This window comes from Erithacus rubecula, assembly GCF_903797595.1.
Source record: "Erithacus rubecula genome assembly, chromosome: 1".
Classification (NCBI taxonomy): Eukaryota; Metazoa; Chordata; class Aves; order Passeriformes; family Muscicapidae; genus Erithacus; species Erithacus rubecula.
Genome location: NC_136658.1, coordinates 13,781,397 through 13,809,209, shown reverse-complemented (window position 1 = coordinate 13,809,209; position 27,813 = coordinate 13,781,397). Strand labels below are relative to the sequence as shown.

Sequence of the window (27,813 nt, the reverse complement as noted above, 5' to 3'; positions counted from 1 at the left end):
TAGTCTCACCAAAGCACTGCATGTAGCCTTCACATGTTTGCTGGAATCCCTGTTCCAGTGTTAGGTTGGCAGCAGAGGGGAAATACATGAGGTGAAAAATCCCCAAATTTTGAGTTACTGCTCTCAAATGTGGATGAGAGGATATGTGAAATGTTCTGCCTGCTTTGGAGGGAGATATCTTAACTCTTTGACACTGAAAGTTAGACTGCTGGACTTGGTATGATGTTGGATCTCTAGAGAGAGTTATCTTTTGTCTCCACAAGTTCATAGAAGCAGAAAATGTGCAAACCCAAGTTAATGTAGTTGCTGTTGTATGAATAGTGTGAAGTTATTAAGGTTTGATATAGATAGGCAGTGATGCATTATTGCAGGGGTGAAGAAACTGAGGCATGGGCTCTATGCAGTAGTTGTAAGAGGTTTATGTGTTTGTTCCTCTGCTATCTGCCCACAATTAGATTTGAATAGCCTTGTGAAGCCTAGGCTGAGGTTGCATGTAATTCAGGATACAGAAAAACCACAAATGAAATCTGATACGAATTTTGAAGAATATGAAGATAAGAAATTTGATGACAGAGGAAATGTTTTACTGTGATAACAGGACTCCAAAACCTACATATACTGGAGTCTAGGCAGTCTTGACATGAAAATTATTCCTATTTGTATTACATTTTAGGCTTTACTGTGTCCCTTGAGACTGTGTGCTTGCAGCTTCAGCACTTGTGATCTATTGAGGATATCATTCCATATTTTAGAGTAATGTCAGGTGAAGCAAATAGCATCAGTCATGTGCTCTGATGGACACAGGTCTGGAGGCAGGGCAGGTGTGTGAGCCCAGGGTGCTCCCAGCCTAACCTGTGTGGTGCAGCTTCAGAGCTCTGCTGCTCAAGGAGTGAAGCCATCATATTTTGGGGTGTGGGATGAAAAACCATGGCAGCTTTTCAGTCAAGGGAGAATCCAGCCTGGAGTTTTTTTCCAGCACTTCTATGGTGCTGAGTTCATAATGAAATGGAGGAAAACTGCTCTGAAAATAAATACAGCATTGTTGGGTGTAAGATAATATGCTGTGCTTAAGCTTGGGGGTTTTAGGGTTCTTTGGGATGCAGTTGTTGTACAAGAAAGGTGGTTTAAATTTTGAGGTTCTAACTAGCTAGCACTTGTACAGTGTTCACTACTAATAATTTTATTCTTCTGTCATTATTGAAATTAAAATGAGTGTAAATGAGAAGTACTGGGAGGCATTTGAATTCTTTTGCCTAGTAGGCACTCAAAATAATTGTTTTAGAGGTGGATGGTGTTTTATATGGCTGCTTGGCCTTTACAGATTATCCTTCTCAGAAAGAACTTTTGTTATTGCTACTGTATCCTTACAATTTCCATTGAGTCAGGATAAAAATAAAGTGCTGGAGTAATGTTTTATAGTCAGGAGTAGTAATAAAAAGATCAGCCAAAATCAGGCTTTTTTTTTGTCATTGACTTCACTTTCAGTGCTGTAGCTATTAAAAACCCACAATGTGCTCATTTTTTTGTTATTTCCAGTCAGTATTGCATCTGGACAAGAGGGAAGGTTTCTTGTGTAGTATACTGTGCATTTCTATGTGTGCTTGCTTACAGTTCCCACAGAAATGCCTCATTTCCAAGGTGCTCTCACATGACAGGGATGAGGCTCTGTGGAGGCAACCAGGTAATGAGGATGATAATTCATCTAATGTGGAGGAGTCAGCCTGTGCTCTGGGTCAAAATCAGTTCCATGAAGGACAAGAGATGGGACAGTTCTCTTCCAAGTGGAGGAACAGGCTGTCCTAATGTGCTGGAAGATCAGCCAGGTTGAACAGAAAAACTGGAACTCAGGGAAAAGAAAAGAGTTTATGACCTGTGGAAAAGGGGAAGGCAACTCAGGAGAACTGCAAGGATCCCATGATGTTGTGTGGGGAGAAAATTAAAAGGGACAGCCCTAGCAGAACTTAATCTGGCTACTGCCATAAAGACAGCAAAAATGTTTTTTATAAATGTGTTTTTTATAAATATGCTTGCAAGAAAGGGAGGGCTGCAGAGAATCTCCATCCTTTAATGGATGCACAGGGAAACATGGTGTCAAAGGATGAGAAAAGACTGAGGTACTTAATGCCTTCTTTACCTCAGTCTTTAATAGGAAGACCCATTGTTCCCTGCGTACCCAGCTCCCCCCAGAATGGGAGCAGGATGAAGCCCTGTAATCCAAGGGGAAATGATCAGTGTTTTGCTGTACCACATGCACAACTGTGGCACCAGAGGGGATCTGGGGGGCTCAAGGGAGACCTTAGCACTGTGCCTGACAGGAGATGGTACCAGGTGGGGCTGAGCTCATCTCCCCTGTGACAGGCAGAGGTCAAGAGCAAATGGCCTCAAGTTGCACCAGGGGATGTTTAGATTGGATGTAGGAAAAATTTCTTCACTGGAAGGGCTGTCAAGCACTGGAACAGACTGCCCAGGGCAGTGGTGGAGGCACCATCCCTGGAGGCATTTAAAACATCTTTTGTTGTGTTTTAGGAATTATGTTGTCCAATTTAGTGCTCCCATCAAGACTGTCCCAAAGCAGACACAACTCACTGGCTCTCCACCTTCCCTCCCCTCCTGCCTTCCCCATCTTCTGCCTTCTTGTTCTGGGGTGGAGTTGAGAATTAGAGGCACAAAAAAGTGAAAAATCACTGGTTGAGATCAAAACAATTTACTGGAAAGAATGAGGTAAAAAATAAACAGTAACAGCAACAATAGTAATAACAAAAGGTATAAGATAAATTATTTACACATACTGGACTACTGCCATGATGTGAGGTGATATCAAGTAACAGTAGTCTAGCTACTGTAGAAAATAAACCCTGTCCTGACTGAAACTAGAAGGTTTGTAGGTACATGTGGCACTTAGGGGCTATATCCAGACTTGGCAGTGCTGGGGGAATGGTTGGATTTCATGTTTTTGAGGGACTTTTCCAACATAAATGATTTTGAGATTCTCTAAGCATTTCCATCTTAAGGCAGTGTGTTAAGGGATGGTGCTGCAGCCACTTCTGTCACTGGAAGCCTGTCCTTAGACTAATTGGGTGCATTTAATTGATTTTCCACACTTCCCCTCTTCCATAGCAAAATAAGCTTAGAGTGTGTGTATTAATCAGTGCATACTCTTTTCTCCTGTGTATTCCCTCATTGCCAGTTGTGATAAGTAGGCCGTGGCTGTGTCATTGTTGCTGACAAAAGGGTTTTGCACAGATTTGTGCAGTGTGTTTCTGTGCTGGGGCTGTTCAAGGTCATGTACTGCAGCTTGGTGCTTGTGGATTCCTCTTAATCAATTCAGTCTCACTGCGAGCCAGATCAAATGTTACACTCTGATCTTGTTACACTCACATCCTGCTACACTGAGTGTTTTGATGCTTCCCTGACCACACACACCTTTATTATCTGATTTTTGTAATTTGTTTGTGATAAACTGAATGGAGAATTAGAAAAAGGGTTAACATTTCTATTAAAAAACAAACAAACCCTGTGTCATCCATATGCATGTGCACTGCGATTATGTTTCATGTGGGTTTGTGTGGTAGTTCAGAACTGGTTGTCCTGGCCCTTCACTGTGCTGGTGGAAGGAGGGCCAGGCTTTGAGCCTGGGCTGCTGGCCCAGGTCATCACTGTACTGACTTTTGGAAGCTGTCAGTCCCTGGCATTCTCTAGTAATCTACATTGTTTTTCAAAACAAGAAATCAACAGAACATCCTCTTGGTGTTGGTCTGTCTTAGGAACATGTTGGTTTATGAGTAGTGTCTGCAGGTTCAGTGTTAATGGGTTTCACAGGGAAGCATCATTCTGCTCTGGGGAAATGAGGGATGTTCCTCACCAGTGCATTGATTGGGCTGGGTGAGGAGCAGTTTCACATTTTACCTGGGTCTTTGTGGGATGCTGTCCTGAATTTACTGTTTGTTTTGTTTGTGAGAAAGAGAAAACAAATCTCTGTATTACTATTTAAATTGTGTCCTTTGCAAACTGGCTGGAGGCTTATATTTCCCAGTGGACTTAATTGGTGTTATAAGCTGGAGTTGTCATTGCTGTACCAGAATATACACAATATACAGAATTGCAGTCTTTTTTGTGTAGGAAAAATAAAAGGCTCCTTTTTGTTTACTTCTTCTCATTTGCTCAGAATTCAGAGATTGATTTTGTAGACAGCCTATGTACTGATTTTTATAAGGAGTAGTACTGCTTTGCATTCTTTCATTCGTTTTTGTGTTCCTTGAAATGTGGTAGGCATTTACATTGAAACTGTCTTTGTGAATTATTTCCAAAACCGAATGTAGTATTTTGCATTGATAAGTAGCAAATGTTTTCTTTGATGCTTTAATCTTATATTTTTACCTTTCAGGTAACAGAACTGTCTGGGTAAGGTTTGCAGGTTGTGTGGGGTCATACACTGAAAAAAGTGGGAGTTCTTCCCCTCCTTTGGCAGTCACACCCTTATTCTTGTCACCCCCTTCCTTACTGCTTTTGTTCTCTGAGAAGAGCCAGAATTGGTTTCTTCTGAAGGGACCTATTGTTGTAGGGTGTATCTCAGTTACAGCTTGTCCCATTTTACTAATGTCAAGGAAAGAAATGTCCTGTTATGGTAGAAGGTGCTTCTTTCCATCCCTTGTGAGCTGTGCTGGGCACAGAAAGAGGAAGAATTTGTCACCTTGCTTTTGCACGTGTGCATATTTTTACATAATAATGTAGTAAACAAATTGCCTGTGCAGGCTCAGAATGAAAACATCACCCATGTAACACTGATCCCTTCCAAGAATGAATGCTTGAGTGTTTTTGTATTGTGCTGCAGATCTGTGATTCATGAAAGACTGAATGGCAGCTGGGACAATGCAGGTTTTGTAGCCATGTGCTGTTTTCAGTAGAATAAAGAATGAGAGAAGGAGTGCTCAAATGGTGGTCTGAAGAAGGTATTTGGTAAACAGAGTTAATATGAGGTGTTTGCTTTTCTAATAATTTACTGTTAACTCTCAAATGAGCTTCTCATCAAATTTTAGCTATAATTGCATCTTAACTTTGATTATTTTTTCTGACAGACTTTGTAAGCAGTTTAATATATAGCTAGCACAATGATAATACTTCCAATTCCCCAAATACAGATTTACTGAAGTTTGGGGTTTTTTTCAGATTTTTCAGTTCTTAAAGTTTCTGCCTTCCTCAGTGGTGTGTTTGGAGTGAAGCCAGTGTTGGGTAAAGGCTCTGATTATTTTTAACAAGCTTCTACCTGACTGCAGAAAGCTGAGTAATGTATTTCTCAGATGTTATTTCACAGTATGGTGTTAATACAGGATGACTGCATTGCTGCATCTCCCAGGGATGCCCCTCCTGGGAGGGAGGGTGGAGAGAGCCCTGCATGGCAGTGTTCCCAGCCTCTGCAGTGGCCCTGAGACTTTGTGCTATTAGCACTTCTAAAAATGAATACTTGAAGATAAAACTGTTTTAAGGGAGCAGGAAAGACATCCCTGTGGGAAATCTCACTTTAGGAGCATTTTTGGGTCTGTCCACCTTACATCTCTGACCCAGATTTTCAGAATACTTTAGTAATACTCAGACTAAAAAAGTATGATTTAAACTCTTGCATGTCTTTAATTCAGTCTTCAGTGGGAGTGATGCCTTTTCAATGGTGTTATTTAGACGTCTCTTAATAAAGTCTCTTATGTTTCCCTCAATGGAAAAGTACTTGGCCAGTGACCTGGATGGTCTTGAACCTAGAAAAGAAACTTCATTGTTGTTTTGACCCTCCCTTGTTGCTGTGTGTGAAACTATCTTTGTATTGCTGTCCTGTAGCTTTGTTATTTCATGCAAACCCTAATGCAGGAGATAAATCAGTTTTTAGTCCTTCAGTGTTGCTGTTTGTATAATCATGTGTCTGTTGTGTGTCACTGCATTTGTTTATTCAGAATGATTGCATTTGACAAATTCAAATAAAAAGTTTTGAATCATGAGTGGGTAGATAGCTAATTTCTCACAAAGTTCCCTGAGCTAGACACAGAATGTAGTATCTGTGTGAGGAAGAGAGATTTTGCAAGTCCCATGAGAACAGGTCAAAATGTCTGATGACATCACCACCCTGAAACCTTGCAAGCACTAGAAAAAATAATTTCAATCCCTTACTTGTTTGAAAAGGCTACGAACTGATGGCTTGACATTTAAAACAAATCTGCATTTAATTTAGTCTTCTCTATAATGTGGGAAGAGATATATGTTGTAGACTCTCTAAACCTGTCAGGCAAACATACTCTGAAGATTTACTGACATGGTGAAAAGCATGGATGTGGAATGTAATTCACTGTGAATGTGGAAGAAAAGCAGTGACTGTCTTTTTCCTGTTAAAAGCTGAGGAATTGTTGCAGAAGTACTAAAATTCTCTCAGTAGTTTTCATTTGTAAATCAATAAGGTGAAATGATGTTTGCCAAAGTCAGGGATGGTTAGAGGAAGAAAAATGCCTTGGTGACAATTTACCTTTGGGAGACTGGAATGAGCTCATTGCTAGTATAGATTTGATACTTGTTTTCTTTGTGTAGCAAAAGAGAATTAAGGTGTATCTAAAACGAAGTATGTGTTCTTTTGATGATATTCTTTGTTACCTTGAAAGAGCTTCCTCTGTCCTCTCGGTTCTACAGTGCAAGTGCAAACAGTGCTGATGTTAATGGATGATATTCCCTATTATGTTAAAGACAGGGAGAACCACATAATGTACACTGGCTGACTGCAGAGGATGAGAATGAAAGACCATGTGGCCCTGTCAGCAAAAGAGAGAACTCTGTTGCCAGTTGAAATGAGTTGAGGAACTCTTTAAAAATACTCAGTTCTCAAAATATTGTGGTTGTGGGTGATTTTGCTGACATGGGAGTATGCCATTAGTGAAGTTCCCTTGATGTGTGTGTACATACTGTGCAACTAAGAATTGCTTTATTTTGAGTAAATCTTCAGTTTGGGATCCTGCACTGTGTGGAGTGCCTCAGCACTGCAGACTGAGTGTGATGAATGAGGAACACTTATTTTGGCTGAGGCTGGGCACAAGTGAGGGAACTCGTGTGTGTCTTCTCTTTAGGGTTTCCAGCGCCTCTGGAGATGAGCACTGTGCTGTTTTAAGCTGAACCCTCTTGACATCTTGGCAAGTGCTGGGAACTGTGACCACATTCCTGAGCTTGTCGACAGGAAGGGAGGAGCTGGAGGGGAAGACTGCTTGCTTATAGCTCACTGAGAAGTCTGTCTCTAGCTGGGAAGTGGTTGTTGCCAGCTGGAAGGAGAAGGATTGTAAGCTCCGGTGCAGATCTCTGACCTTTTCACCTGTTTTAGGTTGAAAGCACTAAGTAATTCTTGGTGTCTTTCTGTTTAGAAGGTAGTGCTTGAGATGGTCACATATGAAGATGGAGTCTTCCTTACTTGGACTTTTCAGCTCTGTGGTATATTTTCAGGTCATCTTTTTACTATTTTTTTACTTTTGCTGTGCCATGTTCAAGGAACCCTGACAGTGTGGCTGCTGCTACTTTCAGCAGCAGAACAGAGTTGTACATGGAGGGAGACTTCTGAAGGTGGGAATAGGAAGGCAGATGTTGGTTGCCTTGGATTACCTTAGCTGCTACATGCAATAAGAGCAAGGTATTAGAGCAATTACTAGCATCAGCTGTATTTAGTACTGTGTTTTCAGTGGTACCATTTCTTTCAGTCTCTCAGCACTAGTGAAGTGAAGCCTAGTTGTGTGAGACATCTTGGGTTTAAAGGTTCATGGCCCAAGTGTGAAAACAATTGTGTGCAACTTTCAGCATATTCATTCAGAAGAGGAAGAAACCTCCATAGAAGAGGCTTTGTTGAAGCTTGGGGCAGCTTTTGCCAATGTGGGTTGTAAGTACTTCTTAATATCTGCAAATATATCTGTGTGGAGAATTTGAGAAGAAATAAACTGTTGTGTTGCTGCTCTGTGGTGTTTGGATTGTGGGCAGCTTGTGTAGAGTTTGGGCTTTACATTTAGTACTGTGGCCAAATTCCCTGTCAGGGGTCATCATCCCTGCCTGTAGTCCTTGGATGTTGCATCAAGTGAAATAAAATACTTGTTATTTCTGCTTTCACTGCATACTGTGACTGAGCCAGTCTTAAAAGTTCACAGCCATTTGTCATTGGTTAACAGAAGTCTGATTTTCAGTTTGGGAGAGGGTGGTTCCCTGTGGGGACTTGCTGAAGATGATCAACTATCTGGTTTGGAAGAGCTAATTAGCTAGCTAGGTTTGAAGACTGGCACCCAGATGAACCACTTAAAAAGTGCCTGTGGCAGTGTATATTGCAGCTTTTCTGGGGGCTGCAGTTTGAAATCCAGCCAACCTGTAAGGCAAGCAGTTACCTGGGTGAAAATCCCAGCTCACCTGTTGGACCCTGGGTGCTGATGTATCACTGGGAGAAGAGATGAGTGACTGAAACAGTGACCAACCAGCTGTGTGAGCCCAGGAAAGCTCAAGCACCCCATTTAAGTGTGCTCACAACGAATAAAGTGACTTAAGTCTTGTTACACTGAATCCTGAGTGTCCTGTCTCCTGAATCAAAAAGTGTAGGCACATTGAGAAAACAACATTAGGCTTGTAAGTCAGTGAAGAAAGAGTCAGATTCTAAATGGGAGGGGATTGAGGAGATGCCTTAGTCTTAGGCTGAAATTCTTTTGGCTATGGTGAAGATATATTTGATGTATCAGTCTGTTTTTCTCCAGAATTCACAGAAATGCACTAGGGAGGTGTAGCTTTCTAACACAACTGTGAGCTGAGGCACCAGTATTGATACAAGTAAATGTTGCTATAATCCAAAAGAAACATGAACAAAAAGAGATGAAAGAGATGAGAAACCTTGCCCTAGGGATGGTAATAAAAACCCTCTGTTCCCAGAGAGAGATGAAGAGAATGATGCTAGAACAGCTCATCCTTAAAATAGCACCCCAATAAGTTGACATGGCCCATAAAAGCAGCTGTGGGAAAGCTGCAAGGTATGAGAGGGACTTTTCTCACTGCAAACAGGTTTTCCTTTCCTGAACGCTGATTTGCTGTGGCATTGAAGCCATGAGAGAGCTGTTTCTTGTGGAAAAGCCTCCGTAGCATGGCAAGGGAGACTCCTTTCCCTAAGAGAACTGAAGAAAGGCTAATCTAGAAATAAACTGACTAAAAGTCCCAGGTCTTTGTCTCTTTATTTTGTTAGTAGGGAAGAAAAGAAGGTGTGGGGGAAGGAAAAGTGTTCTAAAAGTTTATTCAAGTTTTCTTATTATTTTTCTTTTAATTCTGTTAATAAAGTTTTCTTTATACCCTTTAAAGTTTGAGCCTGCTTTGCCCTCCTCCTAACCCTTAGCTCACATCAGAAAGTGAGTAAATAATTCTAGTAATTCTGGCAATTTAACCAGTGCTAGATCCACTACATAATTAGTGCATTAGGCAGAAAACTCAAACTGGCAAACCCAAACCACTAAACCATTGTTTCTCTATTAGTGTATGGAAATAAGGCTTCCTTATACTCCCCACACAAGGCATCATTAGTGTTCAGTTGAATTTTCTATAGTAGAGCACAGGCTTAGTAGCCAAATGAAATTTTTTCCCTTCCATTGTTGCACCATGTGTGACATCTTTCATGGTCTACATCATTATATCTCAATAAAGCAACAAGCAGGAGCTGGGAAAGCATAATATTGTTTTCTCTTTTGTGATGATGGTTTATCAGCTGATGACTGTCAAAAGCAAGATGTTTTAATATTTCAGATTATTCATTTAAAAGACAAATGAAAAAAATCCTAGAAATTAAGCCGTTATTTGAAGGATTTATGTGTTCTGGAATACATAGCACAAATACAATTAAGCTATTTAAGACAAAAAATGCTCACTTTTCAAGTGTGTGGTTCCAGCATGATTAAGGAGGTGTCTTACCCTCCTTAGAAGAGGGCTAATTCTTTGTTGTTTTTTAATGCTTAATGATCTGTGGTGATTTTAGTCTACTTATGGGCAAGGAAGCAGCACTTCATCTTTATTATGTCATCTTATCTGGATCATTTCTCTTGCATCTGACTATAACAGTTAACAGCAGATAATCTCATTTATCTTCATCATTTGAGGATCTGAAAGTTGTCTCCAAGTTCATCTTAGTCTTTTTTATGGAAATCTGTTAAATTCAATTAATGTGAATGTGAAATACAGCTTTTAAGGATGCTGTGTTTGAATGCAGTACTTCTCATGAGCCTTATGTGTGTGAGCATGTCTGTTCTCCTTTCACTGTTGTCTAGTCAGAGAGCAGCTGCTGTTAGTGGGTGGACCTGGAAGACAACTCTAAAAGTCTTAGTGTAATTAAAAAAATGAGAAACCCATATTCTGAATTTTTGGCTTCTGGTTCACCTCTTCAATCAATTGCTTTCTCTATCCTTGTCTGAATGGGAGATGTTTCTTTAAGATTCTGGCAACCGCAATAACAGCATGTCTTCCCATAGAGGAGCAAGGGTTGTCAAGTACAGTTTTTCTTGTGTTTCAGTGTTTTGCATAACTAAACTTGCATGTGGTACATATTTCTGTGTTATTAAAAAAATACAATAGAAATACCACACTGGAAAAAAGTTCTTGGATTGACAGATTCTAGTTTCCCTGGCTCCCAGACCTACCCAACAGCTGGAGTTGGTCAGGTTGGTCATAGCACTCAATAAGATCAGAAATCCACAACTCATGGTGGGAGTATTAAATAGGAAAGAGTGAGAACATATGCCTGTAAGATACCAGAGGCAGGGTTTGTACATTTAAATATATGTATTGGAAAAATTAGTGTACTACTTTAGGGTGGCCTTCATGTATTGGGATGAGTGGGTTGAACTTTTTTTTTTTTTTTGTCTTGTCCCATATTGCTTCCCGCATATTAGTTGCTTTTTTTTTCCTGTTTTCTTTTCTTGAATTTCTTGAATAATGGATTTTGGAAAGTCATAAGATTATCACAACTATCTGATTATTGTGTCATTAGATTTATTTTATTTGAGGCTGACTGAATTCCTTCACATCCAATTTTGGGTGATTTTGCTCAACTTTTTTAAGCTGAAGAGTTGTGTTCTCTAGAATAACTGCTTTGTGTGGTCAAACCTTTAGGGCTTTGTTTTTTTTCACTAAGGTCTTTTTCAGATTTGTTATTTTCAGTAGAGACTCCTGGCTTATACAATGTTTATGTTTGTTGGCCAGTTCACTGAATGAAGCTGCTGGGTTGTTTCTGAGGGCTTCACTGTGTCTTCATTTGCTTGGGTTTTTTTCCTTACTCTTTATTTCTTGATCATAGGTCCTAAAAAAGGTAAAGATTTTTGGTTTTGACTATTAGCACAATCATATGAAGGTCATGTACAGTAGCATTTAATCAATGAAAGAACATGCAGAATGCAAACTATAGAGCTGAAACCTGAAATGTACCCAATTGAGAGAATGAAAGAATATTCTTATTCTTCCCAGACTCCAGAGGAATCCCTTGCCTTTTTCTGCTAAGCAATTCTGAAGGTCTTTTTCTTTATTACTTACATTTTTATTGTTAATATTTTATATATGCAATAATGATGGTCTTGTCTTTGGTCTGGTAGATGCAATAAATAAGCTGTCTCTGTCTGCTAGAGCCAGAAAGCAGAGAGATGGAGAAATGGCTTCACCTTGGAGACCATGGGAGTGGGGCATAGCACATGTGTTCACATTTTGAATGTGCTACATTATTATTGTGAAAAAACCTTATGGACATGGAGTAGCTGTTAAAAAACCAGTAATGAGGTGCACAGTGATATGAAAATAGCTTGTATCTAGTGGGACAGTGAAGTTTGGGTGGGGTGTTTCTATGTTTTTTTAGTAACAGGTGATTCAAGTACCCTAAAAACAGATACTGGGCAGGATCTGTTTCAGCATGGGTGTCTAGCAATTCCCTCATTAATTCCCTCATTACAGTTCTGTTATGGAGAAATAAAATTAATAGATTTTTATAGAGGAAAGATTGAAGAACTGTACCTTCAACTCAAAACAAATGAAATCTGTCAACCATCTACTTGACTCTGACTTTTGTATATGCCTTGAAAGTAATCCAGGTAATTTGTTACATGTTTAATCCTGCTGTTGACAGATTAGTTCCTTCTGGCTTGCTTATAGCAGTGTTTTTGTGTGCCAAAAAAGGTTTGTCTAATTAGAGATGTGTTGGTATTTTTGGTAGCATGAGTATTTCAGGAAGGATCTTGTGGGCATGTTCCTCCTTGTAGCAGTCAGCAGGTCATCATGTCAAACACTTGGTGGTAGAAGGCAGCAAATGCCAGAAATATTTTGTTAACTCATCTTCACATTGTTTGTGGAATGAAATTGGGCAGTTGTTATTTTTAAGATATAATAATAATAATTCTAGTAATCCAACTAGTCAGACAGCTTTCAGAGCAGACTGAGTCACAGACTCACCACTTGAGCAAAGAATAGTTTCACATCAGAAGATGAGAGGGATCTTTGGCATACACGTGGAGTGCAGTCATAGTGCAAAATAGCTTAAACACCTCCTGTTAAAACTGGTGAATTACATCAGACTTCTCACATGGCTTTATTCAGATGTTTGTGGCTCAGACCAATAGCAGCAGAGGATGATTCCATTTTGCATCATTTGGAGAATGAATAATGCAGTCTGTGCAAGAGTTGCATTAGCAGTGTAGATGGTGCCTCTGTATCGAGGGCAGATAAAGAACTGTGTACAAGTAATAATGAAAATAAAATAGCCATCTCAGAGTTTCCTTTGAAATCTAGTTGATGCAGGTTGGAGGTCCTGTTTCACAAGGAAAATTACAGCTCTTCTGACTGTAGTGAATTTTGCTCAGGTAGAGAAAGTTTTGTTTATATTGGAACACAAGAAAAAGGCCAGGTGAGCAGTAGGGGAATTATGGGATGAAAAATGTCCCTGGAATAAAGACAGAGCCTAGACCTTCTATGAATTGGCAAAATATAGACATTTCTGATGCCACCTTGCTGGATGGTTTTCCATGTGCATGTTGTTCATGTCACAGGCATATGCTGGTGTTTTTGAAGAGTTGTTACCATGTTATCCCCACTCTTCCTTGTTCAGTCATGTTACATCTGAAAACGTTTCAGGATCCATTCAGGTTTTCTAATCTTGTATATAGTTTGTATTTAGTGTAAGTTAAGTGTTTTATTTCAAAAGTGGAACATTCTGAATAATTGTATTTCATAGCACATCTTTTGTCTTGTTGGCATGTAACTAAAGCACCATGAGAAGTACGTGCTACAAATGGGATTGGTAGGTGATGCCCTCCATCACCTGAGAATCACAACAATCATGTTTTTCTTCAAACTATTCAGTAAATTAGGCCAGACTCTTGTGAAACACTTATATTTCATTGTGAAGTGTTCACACAGTAATAACTAGAAGTAAATTAGATTATTTGGAAATGGACAAATAGAAAATCATAAAAACATCAGCAACCTTAAGCAGCTTAGTAGGCAGCTGCAACAATGTGATGAAGGTAATTTGTGGGATTTGTTTTCTTGGCTAGACAGCCTTGGCTTCAGGGTATGGTTTAAATGTTTAGTAGTATATGGCATAGTTGTCTTTTTTCTTTTTTTTTTTAATTGATTAAACAAAGGGAGAGATGTGGGAGATAAGAAGAGCCTAATAGAATAAGGGCCCTTTTCATCATTGTTAAATCCTGTTCATTTCTGTTCACTCTTGATCCCTGGGAAAGGTTCAACAAACAGTAAGGTAAAAAACAGGTTATATAACCAGAGAACAAATTGTATAACTAGCATGTGGTCACCTGGTGTGTGGGGCAGTGGTTGGCTGGGGAGACACATGGACACTGGATGATCAAAAGGGTGGTTGGGTAAAAGGACACATGAGCAGCACCTGCAGTGGCAGGCAGCCAATGCATGCTTGTTTTGCTTAAGTTTAGAACATAAAAAGGCCTGTTTTTTTCCAATAAATGTTTTATCTTTACAACTGCTAAAGGAGAGTCTGTGTGTCTTCCTCATTGCTGCACTGCATATAGTAATTTTCCTTTTCACATCCTTCCTAGATGCACATGCAATGAAGTAGCCTTAAAATATAATGTATACCACTAAAAAAAAGAGATGCTTTAATGTTAATGCAAACTAGAAGTTAGGGCTTTTTAAAATATTTGCTCTCACCTTGTAGCTTTAGTTTTGCAGCAGTGAGTATGATAGGACCCCTGAAGTTATTACTGAGCTTGGAGTGGTTCTGTGATCTGTTGCATTACTGTGAAATGCACTGTTATTATTGTTCTACTTCATGTATTTATTTAAGGTGATAGTGGCTTTGAGTGTTGGAATAAAAAATAGAATGCTGGAATTAGATTGTTTGTAGTGTTTTATTTCAGTGCAAAAGCTTGGGTTGCCCTGTAAAACAGTCCTATGTTGTTTTGAGATAGTAACAGCCCTGCAGGTGATGAAATTTTAAATGCAGTATCATTAGCATTTCTGCATGCACAGACATACTAAAGAAAGCCACAACACTTGTCATATTTATTGGTATCATTAAACACTTCCTTTGTAAAAATTGCATACTTGCTGAATTTCATCCTTTTTTTCTCTCCTATTTTTCCAAATGAGTAAAAGATAATTAAGGAATTCATGAATTCTGTCAGGATTTGTCTTTTTCTTGTTTACCCTACTGTCAACACATATAGTTCTGTAAATGACCAATGACTGTTTCACAATCTGAATTAATAGCTAGGGAGCAAGTTTAGGTTTTTTTTTTTTTTTTTTTTTTTTTTTTTTTTTTTTTTTTTTTGTTTTTTTTTTGTTTTTGTTTTTGTTTGTTTTTGTTTTTGTTTTTTTTTTTTTAATCTTCTTAATGCACTTTTTATTAGGCCTGTAAAATCTTGATATTATTCCAGTCTCTCTACCTCCCCATCCCCTATGTTACTGTTTAGTTGGTGCTGGACTTTGAATGTTTCCAGTCTTGGGTAATTTTGGTCAATCTGCTTGTTACAATTTTTCTTCCTGCCAAAGTGGCATTTTTAATAAAACATTGTGACTAAACTGTGTAGAGGTACCTGCAGGTACCTGTTAGTTGTGGGTGTTTTTAGTTACTGTTATATCCATGGCTAACTTGGGGTTTGTAAATTTTGGTATGGACTGTTAAGGTAACTCCAGAGAAGAGCTGGTTGGGTGAAGGTTGTCCCTGCTCCTGCCCCCAGTGATGCAAATCATCACCCATAGCAAACTGCTGGCACTCCTGCTCTGGTTGTGACCAAACAACATTCAAATTGGAGGTTGTAGGAGTGTGGCTTTTTGGGCTTGTTTTGGTTTTTATTTATTTTTTTTTTTTTTGGAAGCAAGCATGTTGCTGATAATGGTGATAGGTAAAAAACTCTTGACATTTAGAGAGGAATGTGGTTCTGTTATGTTCATGTAGCTGATGGAAAGATCTGCCTTCTGCCTTTATGGTGTACTCCCCTGTGATAACTCCTCACATTTATAACTACATTCAGCAGTGATGATTTTTGTAGCTAAATTTTAATTTTTAGTCCCTCAGAGGAGCATGGAAATGTGTGCAAGGTGATGCTAGACAGGTTCAGCACAGGAGCTAGGCTTCTGCTGCTCTTGTGGTTCATCTCATTGCTGCCTAGTGATTCCAGAGACCCCAGGAAGGGAAATCCCTTTGCTCCTGTGTTCACACATGCACATGCAGGTCAGCTGTTTCTGCAGACACTTCTGCTCAAGTCTTGTGAATATCTCTAGTATGCCCTTGGTTGCTGGTTCACTTAGATCTTTGGAGAGGGGAGCACTCACTTCCCTGTTGCTCCATTGCCTTGTGAACTCAGTGCTTAGCCCTGACATAATTTTTGGTTTGGTTTTGATACTTGATTACAGGGTAAACAGATGCCTGGGGCTGGTTGGGGTGTTGTTCTTCAAGTACTTGGAACGTGACCTGAGGGAAGCACTAAAACTTAAGATGTATGGAATAAATACAACTTATATCTCAGGACCTTGTGAAGGACATGAGTGAGGAGAATGGTTGGCTGCCAAAAGATATTTTAAGAATATTATATTTTCTTCTGCAGGCTTGAAGGCAGACCTGTTTTTAATTTATTTGTGGACCAGTTGATCCTTGAGCTGCTGTGGAGATGTGGATATTGCACTGTTGTGATGCATTTTGGCATCTTTTATGAAGCAGGCCAGGAGAACAGTGTGCAGATATTTGCACTTGGGTTAAGTAAGTTATAGTCAGGTCAAATAAACTTCTCCAGTTTTCCAGTAGCTTATTGATGAAATTTGTTTCTCAACCAAATTTTGTATGATGGCTTTTTGTAAATTAGATATGGATGTTCACAGGGTTTTTTTGCAGGTTAGGAAGGTGGTTCTTTCTGCAACTGTTTGTGATAAATGTTTGTCTTCCAAGAGGAGCAGCTGTACTGAGCAATTTTACTGCAGAATCAGTAAAATGTTTTTTCTGATCTATTTCTATAGGCTGTTGACACCAGTAATTGCTGCTGCTCTTTCTATGTGAACATTGTACAATGAAACACTGTTTCTAAATCATTCACCTTGATTTTGACAACCTCTTACTCTTTTTCATCTCTTAGGAAAAGTGAGGAGATGGCAAATTTTCCTTGGTTTTGCTAAACAGCCATCCTAAAGTTGTGAGGAGACAATTATTTGCTCTTTCCTCCTTATCTAATTTAGGTGGCTTATTTTTTAAATAAAATTTTTGGTCCTGATTGTGTTTTTAAGAAAGCAGATTTTTTTTCATTGTGAGTCTACATGAAGAGGTTTTTAAATACAAATGGTCTTTAAAGCATTTATGTTCTGTGAAGGTCCTAACAAAGCCTATTTTACTGTTGTTAAACCTTAAAACTGTAGTTGCTGACTTCTTGGTTGAGGGTTTGAACTGATGTTAGCATTAAAAATGAAAATCAGGGAGGGATCATTTTAGTAATCTCCTAAAATAAAGAGGACAGTTGTTTTTGACCAAGTTGTAGATATAAAGTTGCTATTGAATGTCCTCTCCTTGAAAGTAATTGTAAATGAAGTAGTTATTGCAAATTAAATAAACTTTAAATAAGTATCTTCAGGGTAGTGTTTTCAGAATAAAGCAATATATATTACAGAATATATATCACAGGAGCTGTCTTAGGGATGTCTGGGGATTGGCTTTTGGTGTTCCAATGGTTAATAAAAGCACATAGAAGGTCTGATGCTTATTTCCCTATTATGTTGTGGTTCTTAATAGCAGAGGTATCTGAAATTGTGTTACTTTGGTTCCTTGATGGAAAACCTCTTGAGGGTAAAGCCTTGCAGCCTGTGTTTTCTGAATATAACCTGAATTGTGAAAAAAGCCTACACTTGTTGGTTAAATAGGATTTTGAAGTGCTGTCAGCAAATATATTAATTGTTTTTGTAACTGCAGAAAGCAATGAGAGAGAATGGAGGTGGGGAGAGGACTATATTTTCTGCCTTAAATAATGATGGAGTTTGATAGGAAAAGGCATTTTGATATTATGATGGAATGGCAGTGGGCTAAAAAACTCCACACACTTTTTTGTTAATGTAAGGTAATTTTGCAATTAGATAAACTTCTTTCAGTCCTCTGTATTCTGCTATCAAAATCCTTTTTGAGTGTCTCAGAAATGGCATAAATGGCCCCAGGGTGCCATATGGGTGTGCATCTCTCCTAAAATAAATGTGTTAAATTGCCAGACCTGAAAATCAGGAAGGCAGAGGCATCTGTACTACCTCTTAGCATGGAAGGGAAACAGATCCTCAACATCTTAGTCTCCTTATGCTTACATTATATAATTTTTATTTTTTTTCCCCCATGCATTGTATGTAATTCAGCATTTTGACATAAAATAAATACTGTAATGACTATTTTCTCTAAAAAGATAACAGAAGAATACCATGAAACACCTACTTTCAAAGACAGGCTCCAGTAATTAAATTATGCCATTCAGATGGTCTTGTTAAGACTGACCTTGTTCTGTCCTAAGTTGACCAATCTGAGGAGAAAAAAAAACTGAATTATGTTCCTCTTCTTTCCATATCCAAAGCAGTTACATACCCAGTGAGCTTCATCATACAGAGTTGTCTTCTGATTTCAGTCTTTAGTGTTGGTTGGATTTTCTTTTCTTTAATATCTCCACCAAGAGGCAGGAAAAAAAAGCTATGCTACTTCAAAGTCATATAGAAAGGAGGAAAAAACAGTATGTGATTACAATTCCATTAATGTGCTTGGAGTTTTTGCTTTTGCAGGATACTAATGAAGTAAATAGTTGCTGTTAATGGAATTTGTGTCCCATGAGTTGTTCTTTGGGAGACTAGTCTGCCTGAGGGCTTTAGGATTAGTCAAGGAGAGATTTGCCACTGCAGTTGTTGTTGCAACAAACTGGATTGTAGCTTTTTGTTATTCAGTGTTCCTTCTATGGAAGCTGCTTATCAGTGTAGGTTGTTGCTCTAGATTATTTAATTACATTGTAATGCTGATATTTTTTTCTTGTGAGGGTATGAATGTAAATGAATGAAAGCATTGGTTATGAAGAAAATTTGAGTGATGCATAAAATTTGTCACCAGCTCACATATTTTAGCTGGATATACCCTTGATGTGACCAGTGACTAATTCATTCACATGTTTAAAATGTTATGATAGTATGTGTGGGGCAACTCACCACTGTGTAGGTTTGTTAATGTTTTAGTCTCCTGCTTTTTTTGAGTTTTTAATCATTGTAAGTGTATATGTTTTACAGAAAGTGCTACATTTTCCCACCTTTCCCCAAAAATATTGCTGTTGAGTCTCCGTGATAAAACCATTGTTTGTTTCATAAAATTAGTATTATTTCATGAGATTCTATATTATCAGGAACTTACACTGTACAGAGATCACTTGGAATTATATTTTATTTTTGGCTTTTATTTTGGTTTTGGTGGTGTTAAGTTTACAGCTAGCCTCAATCTTAGTCTCATTCAACCTAAATGAATCTTTGATTCTATGATCTAAATGCTTTAGTTTGGTTTTGATTTATGATTTTGAGTGAAAAAAATCTAAAATCTGCCACAGTGTGACTACTGTGTGCTTTATTAATTTACTGAAGATCTCAGTTGGAGAAGGGGACTGGGAATATAAAGTTCTCATCCACACATCATCTGTGGAATGACTCACTTCCATTTTAATTGAAATTTTGATAAGGTTATGTTGCATGTATAAAGAGAAATAAAATAATTAACTTGGAGGTTATTTTGCAGATTGTGACAGACATGTTACATTTGAGTTGCTCTCCTAAGTTTCTGAAGGTATTGGAAGGAGTAAGCATGTGATAGTTTTCCTGATCAAGGCAAGCCAAGACAAGGTGTCATCCTAGTTATTGCAAAATTCTCTAATTACCCAGGGGAACAACAGTGATATTTGACTGTTAAATAGTACAGAATGTACTCATTGCACAGGAGAAGAGAAACTGAGATAGTAAAGGGAAATCTTGGCCAGTTGAGGTGTTCCTCAACTGTCTTTTTTTATTCGATTTTTTTTTGAGCTGAATTGCAATAACAAGTTCACATGTTATGAAGACAGGAAAAGAAATGTTCTCTCTTTTCTCTTTAAAAAAAACCCAAACCAAACCTTGGTTTAATTTTGGTTTTTTCACTTTCAATGCTAATCCAATGAATAGTTAGATGTTCACTCCAGCAATGTTTCTTAGTGTGGAGTTAGGGTTTTTTTTTTTTAAGTACTGTAGGCATATGAAATTCATTTAATTTTTTTGTGTTTGTTTAAACAAAGAGTCAAACTAATATCCTGGGTTTGCTTATCTCCTATGAAACCATAATTCTTCAGTTTTTTGTGGATTTTAAAAATGTTTTTAATTTTCCTCTTGAGAAGCCTTCTAGCTAAAGAGATTGAAAGTTAAAAATAGATATTTAAACTGAAATGAATACTCTGCTGCACCTTGAATATGACTGACTGACTTTGGAGTGTGAGGGGCAGTGGAGAGCTGTGCATTTGTCCCTTGAGGTCCTTAACCCAGAGAGGAGATTTCTCTGTGTCCTGTTCCTCAGATATAAAACAAAAAGCAAGTCCTTTCACTCATACCTTCAGGGTTTGGCTCTTGCTTTGTTTTTGTTTTTTTTTTGTTTTTGGTCCCATGGGAGAGATTGAAACCTGTGCTGGGATGTCTCTGATGTCTGGCTCTGTGCCCCAGGGGTTTGGGTGTCATGGGCAGTGTCTGTGCTTGCAGAGGAGGAGCACCTGTCTTGAGCCTGGTATTTTAATGGGAGATGGTATTGGTGAGCTAAACCTTCAGCAGAGCCATTTTCATAGCTCTCCAACCCCTCTGCATTTTGAGGTTCAATCCAAGAAAAGCTTAGGTGGACGCTGCTGTTAACCCATCTTCATAAGATACATGATAAATTAGAGCTCAACAAGGAAGGGTTTGAAAAAGGATACACTGTGAAGTTTTTAGGAAAGTCTTGCTAAAAACTTGTTACTTTTCATTTAGTTGTTAGTAAACCCTCCCCAACAATATAATAGCTTTATTTAGATAATTAAACATCATCACTGTGGTACAGCTGTGCTCATTGTTCTGTGTTTGGCCCAAGCTGGTATGAAGACACTTTTGGGCCACAAAACAGTTTGATTACAGCTTTAAAATTATACTATTTTAATCTGGATTTCTATGGACACCCCTTTCACATTTCTCACATCTCCCTGAATCAGAAATATTGGTCTTTGCTGCATTGGGTGGATGAGTCTGGAGTTTCTCAACCTTGCTTGACCTGCTGCTGCTTTGGCTGGACTGAAATGTCAAATGTGAGATTAAAACTTTTCTTCTCCTTCCAGGTGCCTGCTGATGGCAATGCAGGGCTGCTGGCAGAGCCTCAGATTGCCATGTTCTGTGGCAAACTCAACATGCATATGAATGTGCAGAATGGAAAGTGGGAATCAGACCCCTCTGGCACCAAGACCTGCATTGGGACAAAAGAAGGGATTCTTCAGTACTGCCAGGAAGTAAGTGCTGTCTCAGGAAAAACTGTAGTGGTTGTTCTTTCAAAAAGCAGACATGTGCTGGAGAGCTCAATCTGAAGGGAATCTTTTGACCTCTTTTGCTCCATTGCCTTCTTGTCCTTTCTGAAGAGGTTCTCTCCAGCACCTATTAAAACAGCTTCAGGAATTGGCTGCTGAGGAAGTCACTGGGATTGTTGGAAAATTTTGTCTCTCTTCTACCCTTGGGGGATAATTTTTGTATAGTATGTAGGCAATGGACTTCTTTCTTATAAAGTGTTTTGAATAAAGCTGAGGTGGCAGTTTGTTATTTAAATGCCCTTGGTCTTTCTGGGCTGATTTGGAAAGATCAGCTGTAACATGACTTCTGTTGTTCTACCATGACACTGAAATGCACTTGTGCAGTCCAGAGTTATTGGCCCCTGCTACACACAGAACCATTCAGAGTTTCTTAATAGAAAAGCTTCCCTTACAGATGCAGTCACAATGACTAATTTCATATTTGAGAGCAGAAACTTCTTACCCACTTGCTTGTATCCTAAGAACATGTGGATATAATTTTGTTTTGTCTCCATGATGTGGTAGTATAATAACCCTGTACCAGTGTGTGACAATTTGAAATGAAAATGTTATTTCATGCAGTAGAACAAAAGGGCATGGTTTGACTTGCCTTAGTTCTTACATTTACTGTTACCATCTCTTTTTTTTTTTTTTAAGTGAAGACTTTTGCATATTGCCATAGCATTAGCTGGCAAAGGAATAATAAGAGTATCAGTAACTAAAAATGCATCAGTGACTAAGGGTGGTAAGTCTATCTGAAGTTACAGAAATAAATACATGAATTATGGAAGTAAGACTAGAAAGTCTGGGGGCTTTCAAGACATTAATATCTTGGTAGGTTGGTTCAACCACAAATGCTGCAGGTAGGGAAGGATTCTGGAACAAGGTCACAGAGTGTAACCATCAACTGACTGCTGGGTCATTTTGAAATTTTGGGTGGCATTGAAGAAAAAATGCCCTTTCAAAAGTAAAGGGAAGAGGTAAGCAAAAGCAGTCAGAAGGTAATAGACATAGAATATTAAATTACAAAGAGACTAGTAAGAAAAAGTTATACTGTCTAAGGAGAAAAATTGTTTGCCATGCATGGAACCTGAGAGAGCTTAACTGGGTGAAAGCCCAGCTTGGTCTGGCATAGATGTGAGTCCTAGCTGGAGCTGAGGAAGGTCTAAATGGCCATGATAGGTCTCTTTTAACCTGATATTTTTGCAAATCTGAAATTTTCTCATAGCTGAAACAGAGAGACCTTGTGTTACTTGGGTTTTTAAAGGTAAATACTTAAATTCCAGTGTGTTAAGCCATATTTTGTGTGCTTGACAGTTTAGTAGCTTAGTATTAGATGATTGTCATGATTTTAGAGTGTCTCCAGTTCCAGTTGAAAGTATGGCTTACAGGGTTCTGTAAGCAAGTCTACTCCCTAAAAATGAGTAGGGCATTTACATATTTTAGTTAATCTCTGTTAATTATGTGAAGCAGTGTGCTTTTACCAACTTGAAGTGACCAATTCTGCTGTGGTATGTTGAAATGTGGGAATCTGGCAAAACCCCCCATTTTTTCCTGCTGTGCTCACCAGCATGCTTTTGGCTTGTTTGCTAAAAACTGCTGCTGTCCTTCTGTCCTGTCCCACACACCCTTGAGATGCACAGTGCTGTAGGCTGCTGATGGAGAAGGGACATGGGGTGGTCTGGGGTGTAAGAGCATGTGGCAGCAATGGGGACACTACCAGCAGTTCTTTTGGGGAGAGGTGAAATCATGCGAGCCCCAGGTTTTTGAATGCTGGTAATAAATACAGAAATGAACAGCAAATACTAGAAAGTTCAGATCTGCTGACAGCAATTTAAAATAAAAAGCCACATGGAAGTTGATCCAACCCTGCAGCATGAAAGGAAGTTCTGTACAGCTCTTGCCCATGGTCCTTCCTCCTTCCCCACACCCCTTTGATCAGGTCTGTGGCATGCTGGGCTTTGGCCAGGGAATGGCACTGATGCTTTGCTATTTATATTATTTAATATTTGCTATTAAACTTGCCTATCACCCCACAAGAGAAATGGAAGAGTTGGATAATAGCACCCACTTCTACCAAAGGAATTAATTTGTAGAGGATTGCTAGTAAATGCAACTCAAACTGGCTTCTTAGCTTTGGGGAACTCTTTATTATTGTGGCTGGTATTCTAAATATGCCTAGTATTTCCCTTGCTTTCTGCTGTTTATCGTGGCTGCAAGACAGTACTTGCTATCAGGGAATGGGACAAATTTGCATTTTCCCATTAGCAGGAAGCAGTAAGCAGCAAGGCTGAGATGTGCTACCCCTTGTGTTGGAATAGCACCCAGCTAAAAATCTCCTTTTTGATTGCTTTTGCCAAATATGATATTTTCCTTTCTTTTCCCTCCTTTAATGCTGCTTTTTTTTTTTTTTCCCAAAAGAAGGATTGCTTCTTCCTGTGTGCTTTATTTCTTGCTCTAGGCAGAGGCAGAGTGTAAATGCTCTGCTAACCCAGCAGACAGGTACTCTTCCTGCATCTGCCTTCGTGTTCCCTGTAAAAGCACTGTAGCAGCTTTCTGGGTTCTTCTCTCCTGCTGTAGCACCTCTTTGTACCATCTGCTGAGGAACTGGGGTTTTTTTACCATTTTTTACTGAATAAACCTGAGGTGACAGCAAGCAAGGGAAAGTTTGGCTTTTCCACCCTGTACTTCCATTGAGAAATCTGTCCATCTGGTTTTTGTTGCAGATCCCTTGTGAGCACTGTTCCAGGCTTTGTGATAATGACTGCATTGCAGGGGAGATGCACTCCTGTGGTAAAACCTGTGGAGTGCACCCAGTTCCTCCTCCAGCTTGGGAAAGACCAGGAGGGACATACCTAAAGGAAACCCAATGCACAAGTGCAGTGATCTTGTTCTGTGGCTCCTTAGCTCTGAAGTAATAAAAAATTAATATATCAGGAAACTCCACTCACCATTAATTAAAAAAAAAAACAATACTTCCCATATTCTCTAGCTCTGATTAAAGGTATTTTTGAAAAAAAATTGAAGGTATTCTTCAAAAAATAAAAAATACCATCTCTTCTGTCATCAAAACTTGCAAGTAGACGTGTTCCTCTGCCTCCTTGTTAGCTCTTCTTTTAAAAAGAGCTTCTCTTGACAATGCAAGGCCAGAGTGGTGGGCAGAGCACAGGGCTAGGAGGGGCATTGACTGCAGAAAGACTTGTGTTTCTCCTCAGAGGTGTAATGTGAACCTTGAGGTTTTCTTTGTTTCCTCTTGTGGTCCTCTGTCAGCTTAGGTGGATTTTGAGGTCTTGATGCAGGAAGTAGCAGCAGAGGAGCATTGCAGAGCAGAGAGGGAGGAACAGGGAATAAGCAGAACCACCTACATGTTTGAAAGATTAATGTTGCTTGTTTTTGCTTTCCTGCTTTTGAGTGGGAGTTCAGTGCAGCGTAGGAACTATCAGAGTTTATATTTGGACAACACATCATACAGTTTAAATATGGCAAAGCTCAGGCTGTAGATTGCTTTTTCAAAGGAAATGGAAGATACTCGGATGCTGCCTTCCAGTTTTCTTGACTTCAGTTAAACTCTTAACACTGAATTCATAGGAAGTGCTCCTGGAAGCATATCTGCACATTTTCTTGTGTTCAGTGTAAGCTGGTGGCTTCTCTTGCTGTTTTTTTTAAATATCACAAAATGAAACTTTCTTGGGTGGAATTGAATGCTGTGTAGAGAAGTCAAATTTCTTAGTGGCTTCTTTTAATGTTAAACTAGCTGCATGCTGCTGTATGGATTGTACCTGTTACTGGGAAGTAAAACTGCATGAGCCTGATCTGTTAACAGCTGCAAGTGCTGCAGTTGCTAGAAAAATGGGGCTCTGGTGCAAATTTGGATGGTTTACAGCTCTGTGTGCCAGAATTCTTAAGATGTTGAGTGATCCAGATGACACTTCAGATCAAGCCACTGGTCACTGACACTGCAGCACCAGCTGTTTCTGGGGAATTTTGGGAAAACCTTGCCATACTATTTCTTGATAACTACCCCTGGGGAAAGTGTCTTCCTAACAGCCCCTTATGGGTGGTTAGCTGGTGTCCCGAAGCAGGTGAGTACTGCTGCTCCTGGATTTGCCTTTTGTTTGTTTTATGGGAGGAGTTGGGTTGCCCCCACCTACACATTATTGTAGAAAGGTGCTTTTGGAGGTCAGTCAGCCCCTCTCTTCCTAACAGTGTTCATAAAACCCATCTGGAGCCTGCCCTTGTCAAAATGTGCTTTCAGAGTTACATGAATATGCAGAGTAGGATTTTGATGTCCTTCATTCCCTGTTTAAAGTGAAGGTGTATTCAGATGGAAGATATTGGTGTATGTTTATCATATTAGCAATTTTGAGCAGCTGCTATGTCCCCTGTTCTGTACATGGGCCAAAAGAGCCACCAAATGACTGGCCCATCTCTTTTTTTATTTACTTGCTTGGCTTCCTGTTGTCACCATGTCTGATAATCCTGCTGTGCTTGATGTCCTGGAGCCTACTTCAGGCAGTTCCTTCCCTCTAGTCTTTGTCTTCCTGCAAAAGAGTGTGTTAAACTGCCAGGGATGACAAAGTTTTTGAAAAGAGAAAAATTGTTTGGCCTGTTTTTTCTGAGAGCTTGAGACACAATGACAATGGTCTTACTGCTTTGATAATGGTTTCTCTCCACCTCGTCATTTTCATTGTAATAGAAATTGTTGTTTTTATCTAGGCTGCATAATGCACCCTTTCTAGTTTCTCAAAGTGAATAGCCACAATGTTGAAAATTAATTTTAAACCTGCACTGCTTGAAATTCAGCAGTCTTAAAAGCCATAAATTTTACTCTGAAGAAAATGATCCCTTTAATGAAAAGGGAAACATACAGATTTTTGGCAGCACAGAATGTCCTTAAAAACAAATGACATTTTCAACAGCAATGGGTGTTGGCATACTCTGAGATGTGTACAGTCATGCTTAAAAGTTTGACTGAATGGTATCTTAGCACTCTTGACATGGATTATTAAGGTCTTAGGTTTTATTTAGATTTTGGTCCACAGCAAAGGTTGAACTAGTTTACTCTTTCATCCAGTGCTTAAATTTGATTTGCTTGGAAATAGAGGATTACTACTGATGGTATATTTATCTTGCAGTTGAACCTTAGTATACTCACCTTCTTGAGAAAGAAGGCTGGGATTTTTTGCCCAGACTGTAGTCTGCCATTGAAATACATTTCAAATCAAGTGACTAATAAAACCTGGAGCATATGTTGCAAGATGATTCCTGTCTTTCTTTTGTTGATAATCTCCCCTCTTGTTTTTCTCTACACTGATTTTTTTGCATGTCTGAAAAAGAAATTAAAAAATAAGGACTTTTTAAATGAGTTCTTCTTCTTTGAGGCTGAGAAAGGAAAAAGGATGAAAAGGGATGAGGATTGTCTGTATAAATAAATATTTAGGTAAACATGTACAGCATTTAATGAAATTGCAGTGCTGCATTTTCTTGTAGATTAATTTGAATTTCACAGATATGGTGGACAAGATTAATTAATGGATTCCATCAGCATAATGTTTGTACATTATGCAACAGTACAATAGTTTATTCTGTTTTCTGAAAGATATGAATGCAATGACTATATGCAGGGCAGCCCTCTTGCCTTGTTTGGTTCATAACTGAGCTAGCAGATGAGCATTTAGCACGTGACTGAGAGAAGGTTCTTCATTATCATCAATCTGTGTTCTGTGCTTGTGGATTGCTCCTTCAGGTTACAAAAAACCAGCCACACTTGCACTAGATGCTCAGCATGCTCAGCCAGGGGAGCAAAGTCAAACTGACCCAAATCCTGGTCCAGGATGCTTCTGAGAGAGCTGTGTAGTGTTAGATGTGGTCTGCAGAGACACTGCCTTTCCCACATCAGTGGTGTCCTGGTGGGGACAGCAAAGACATTTACTGCTGCATTTCACTTTTCTGCCTTACATATAGAGTATTCATCATATGTGGTCTGCAATTTTCTTATACAGTCTTTCACTGTGTAACTCTGAGATGGACTGGTAGCACTGTTCCTTTAATAAATAATAAGCCTATGGTACTGAAACCATAAAATGTGATGGTTACCTTAAGTAAAATCTATTCTCAATATGCAGCTGTTACGTTTCAGCCATTTTGAGGAGGATAGAAAAACTATTTGCAAGAGCATGTAGTAACAGGGTAAGAGGGAATGGCTCCAAACTGACAGAATAAGTTAATATTAGACATTAGGAAGATGTTCTTCCCTGTGAGGGTGGTGAGGCACTGGCACAGGTTGCCCAGAAAACTTGTGGCTGTCCTGTCCCTTCATGCACCCAAGGCCAGTGAGGTTTGAATAAGATGATTTTTAGGGTCCCTTCCAACCCAGGCAATTCTATGATATTTTTTATCCACCTTTTGAGACCTTGGTTAAATGGACAATTCAGTCGAGCACAGATCTGTCCCACTTTTGTTCAAGATCAGTCTGGGTCCTCTTGAACTCCTGGTGCTTTCCACTGTGATGCAGCTTTTATTCTTAGGGGAATATTTTCAGAGATAGGTCAGTTCCCTGATCCAGCTTCTGTGCTAGCAGTGGCTCTTGGAAAGATTTTAGCAGTAAATGAACAAGAGATGGAATAATGCAGAAATTGTGCCCTGGCAATGTCAGACTTGTGTCCAGCTCAAGGCTCTGAAAGCACAGCCCCAACATCTGCAGGTGTACCTCTGCAGATGGAGGAGTGATTCCTCCTGGGAATGGTGC

General features: G+C 39.2%; 2 protein-coding genes across 4 annotated transcripts in view; both read left to right on the top strand.

The window, feature by feature from the left end:
* ATP5PF (ATP synthase peripheral stalk subunit F6) overlaps positions 1-27,813 on the top strand; it is a 282,601-nt gene that overhangs the window by 64,848 nt on the left and 189,940 nt on the right. The gene's annotated exons all lie outside the window — the stretch shown is intronic.
* Positions 1-27,813, top strand: part of APP (amyloid beta precursor protein) — a 181,890-nt gene that overhangs the window by 16,840 nt on the left and 137,237 nt on the right. For both annotated transcript variants that reach the window (XM_079299170.1, XM_079299169.1), the window contains exon 2: positions 20,844-21,011. In XM_079299170.1, coding sequence (XP_079155296.1) covers positions 20,844-21,011 — 168 coding nt within the window. The remainder of the gene's footprint in view (positions 1-20,843; positions 21,012-27,813) is intronic.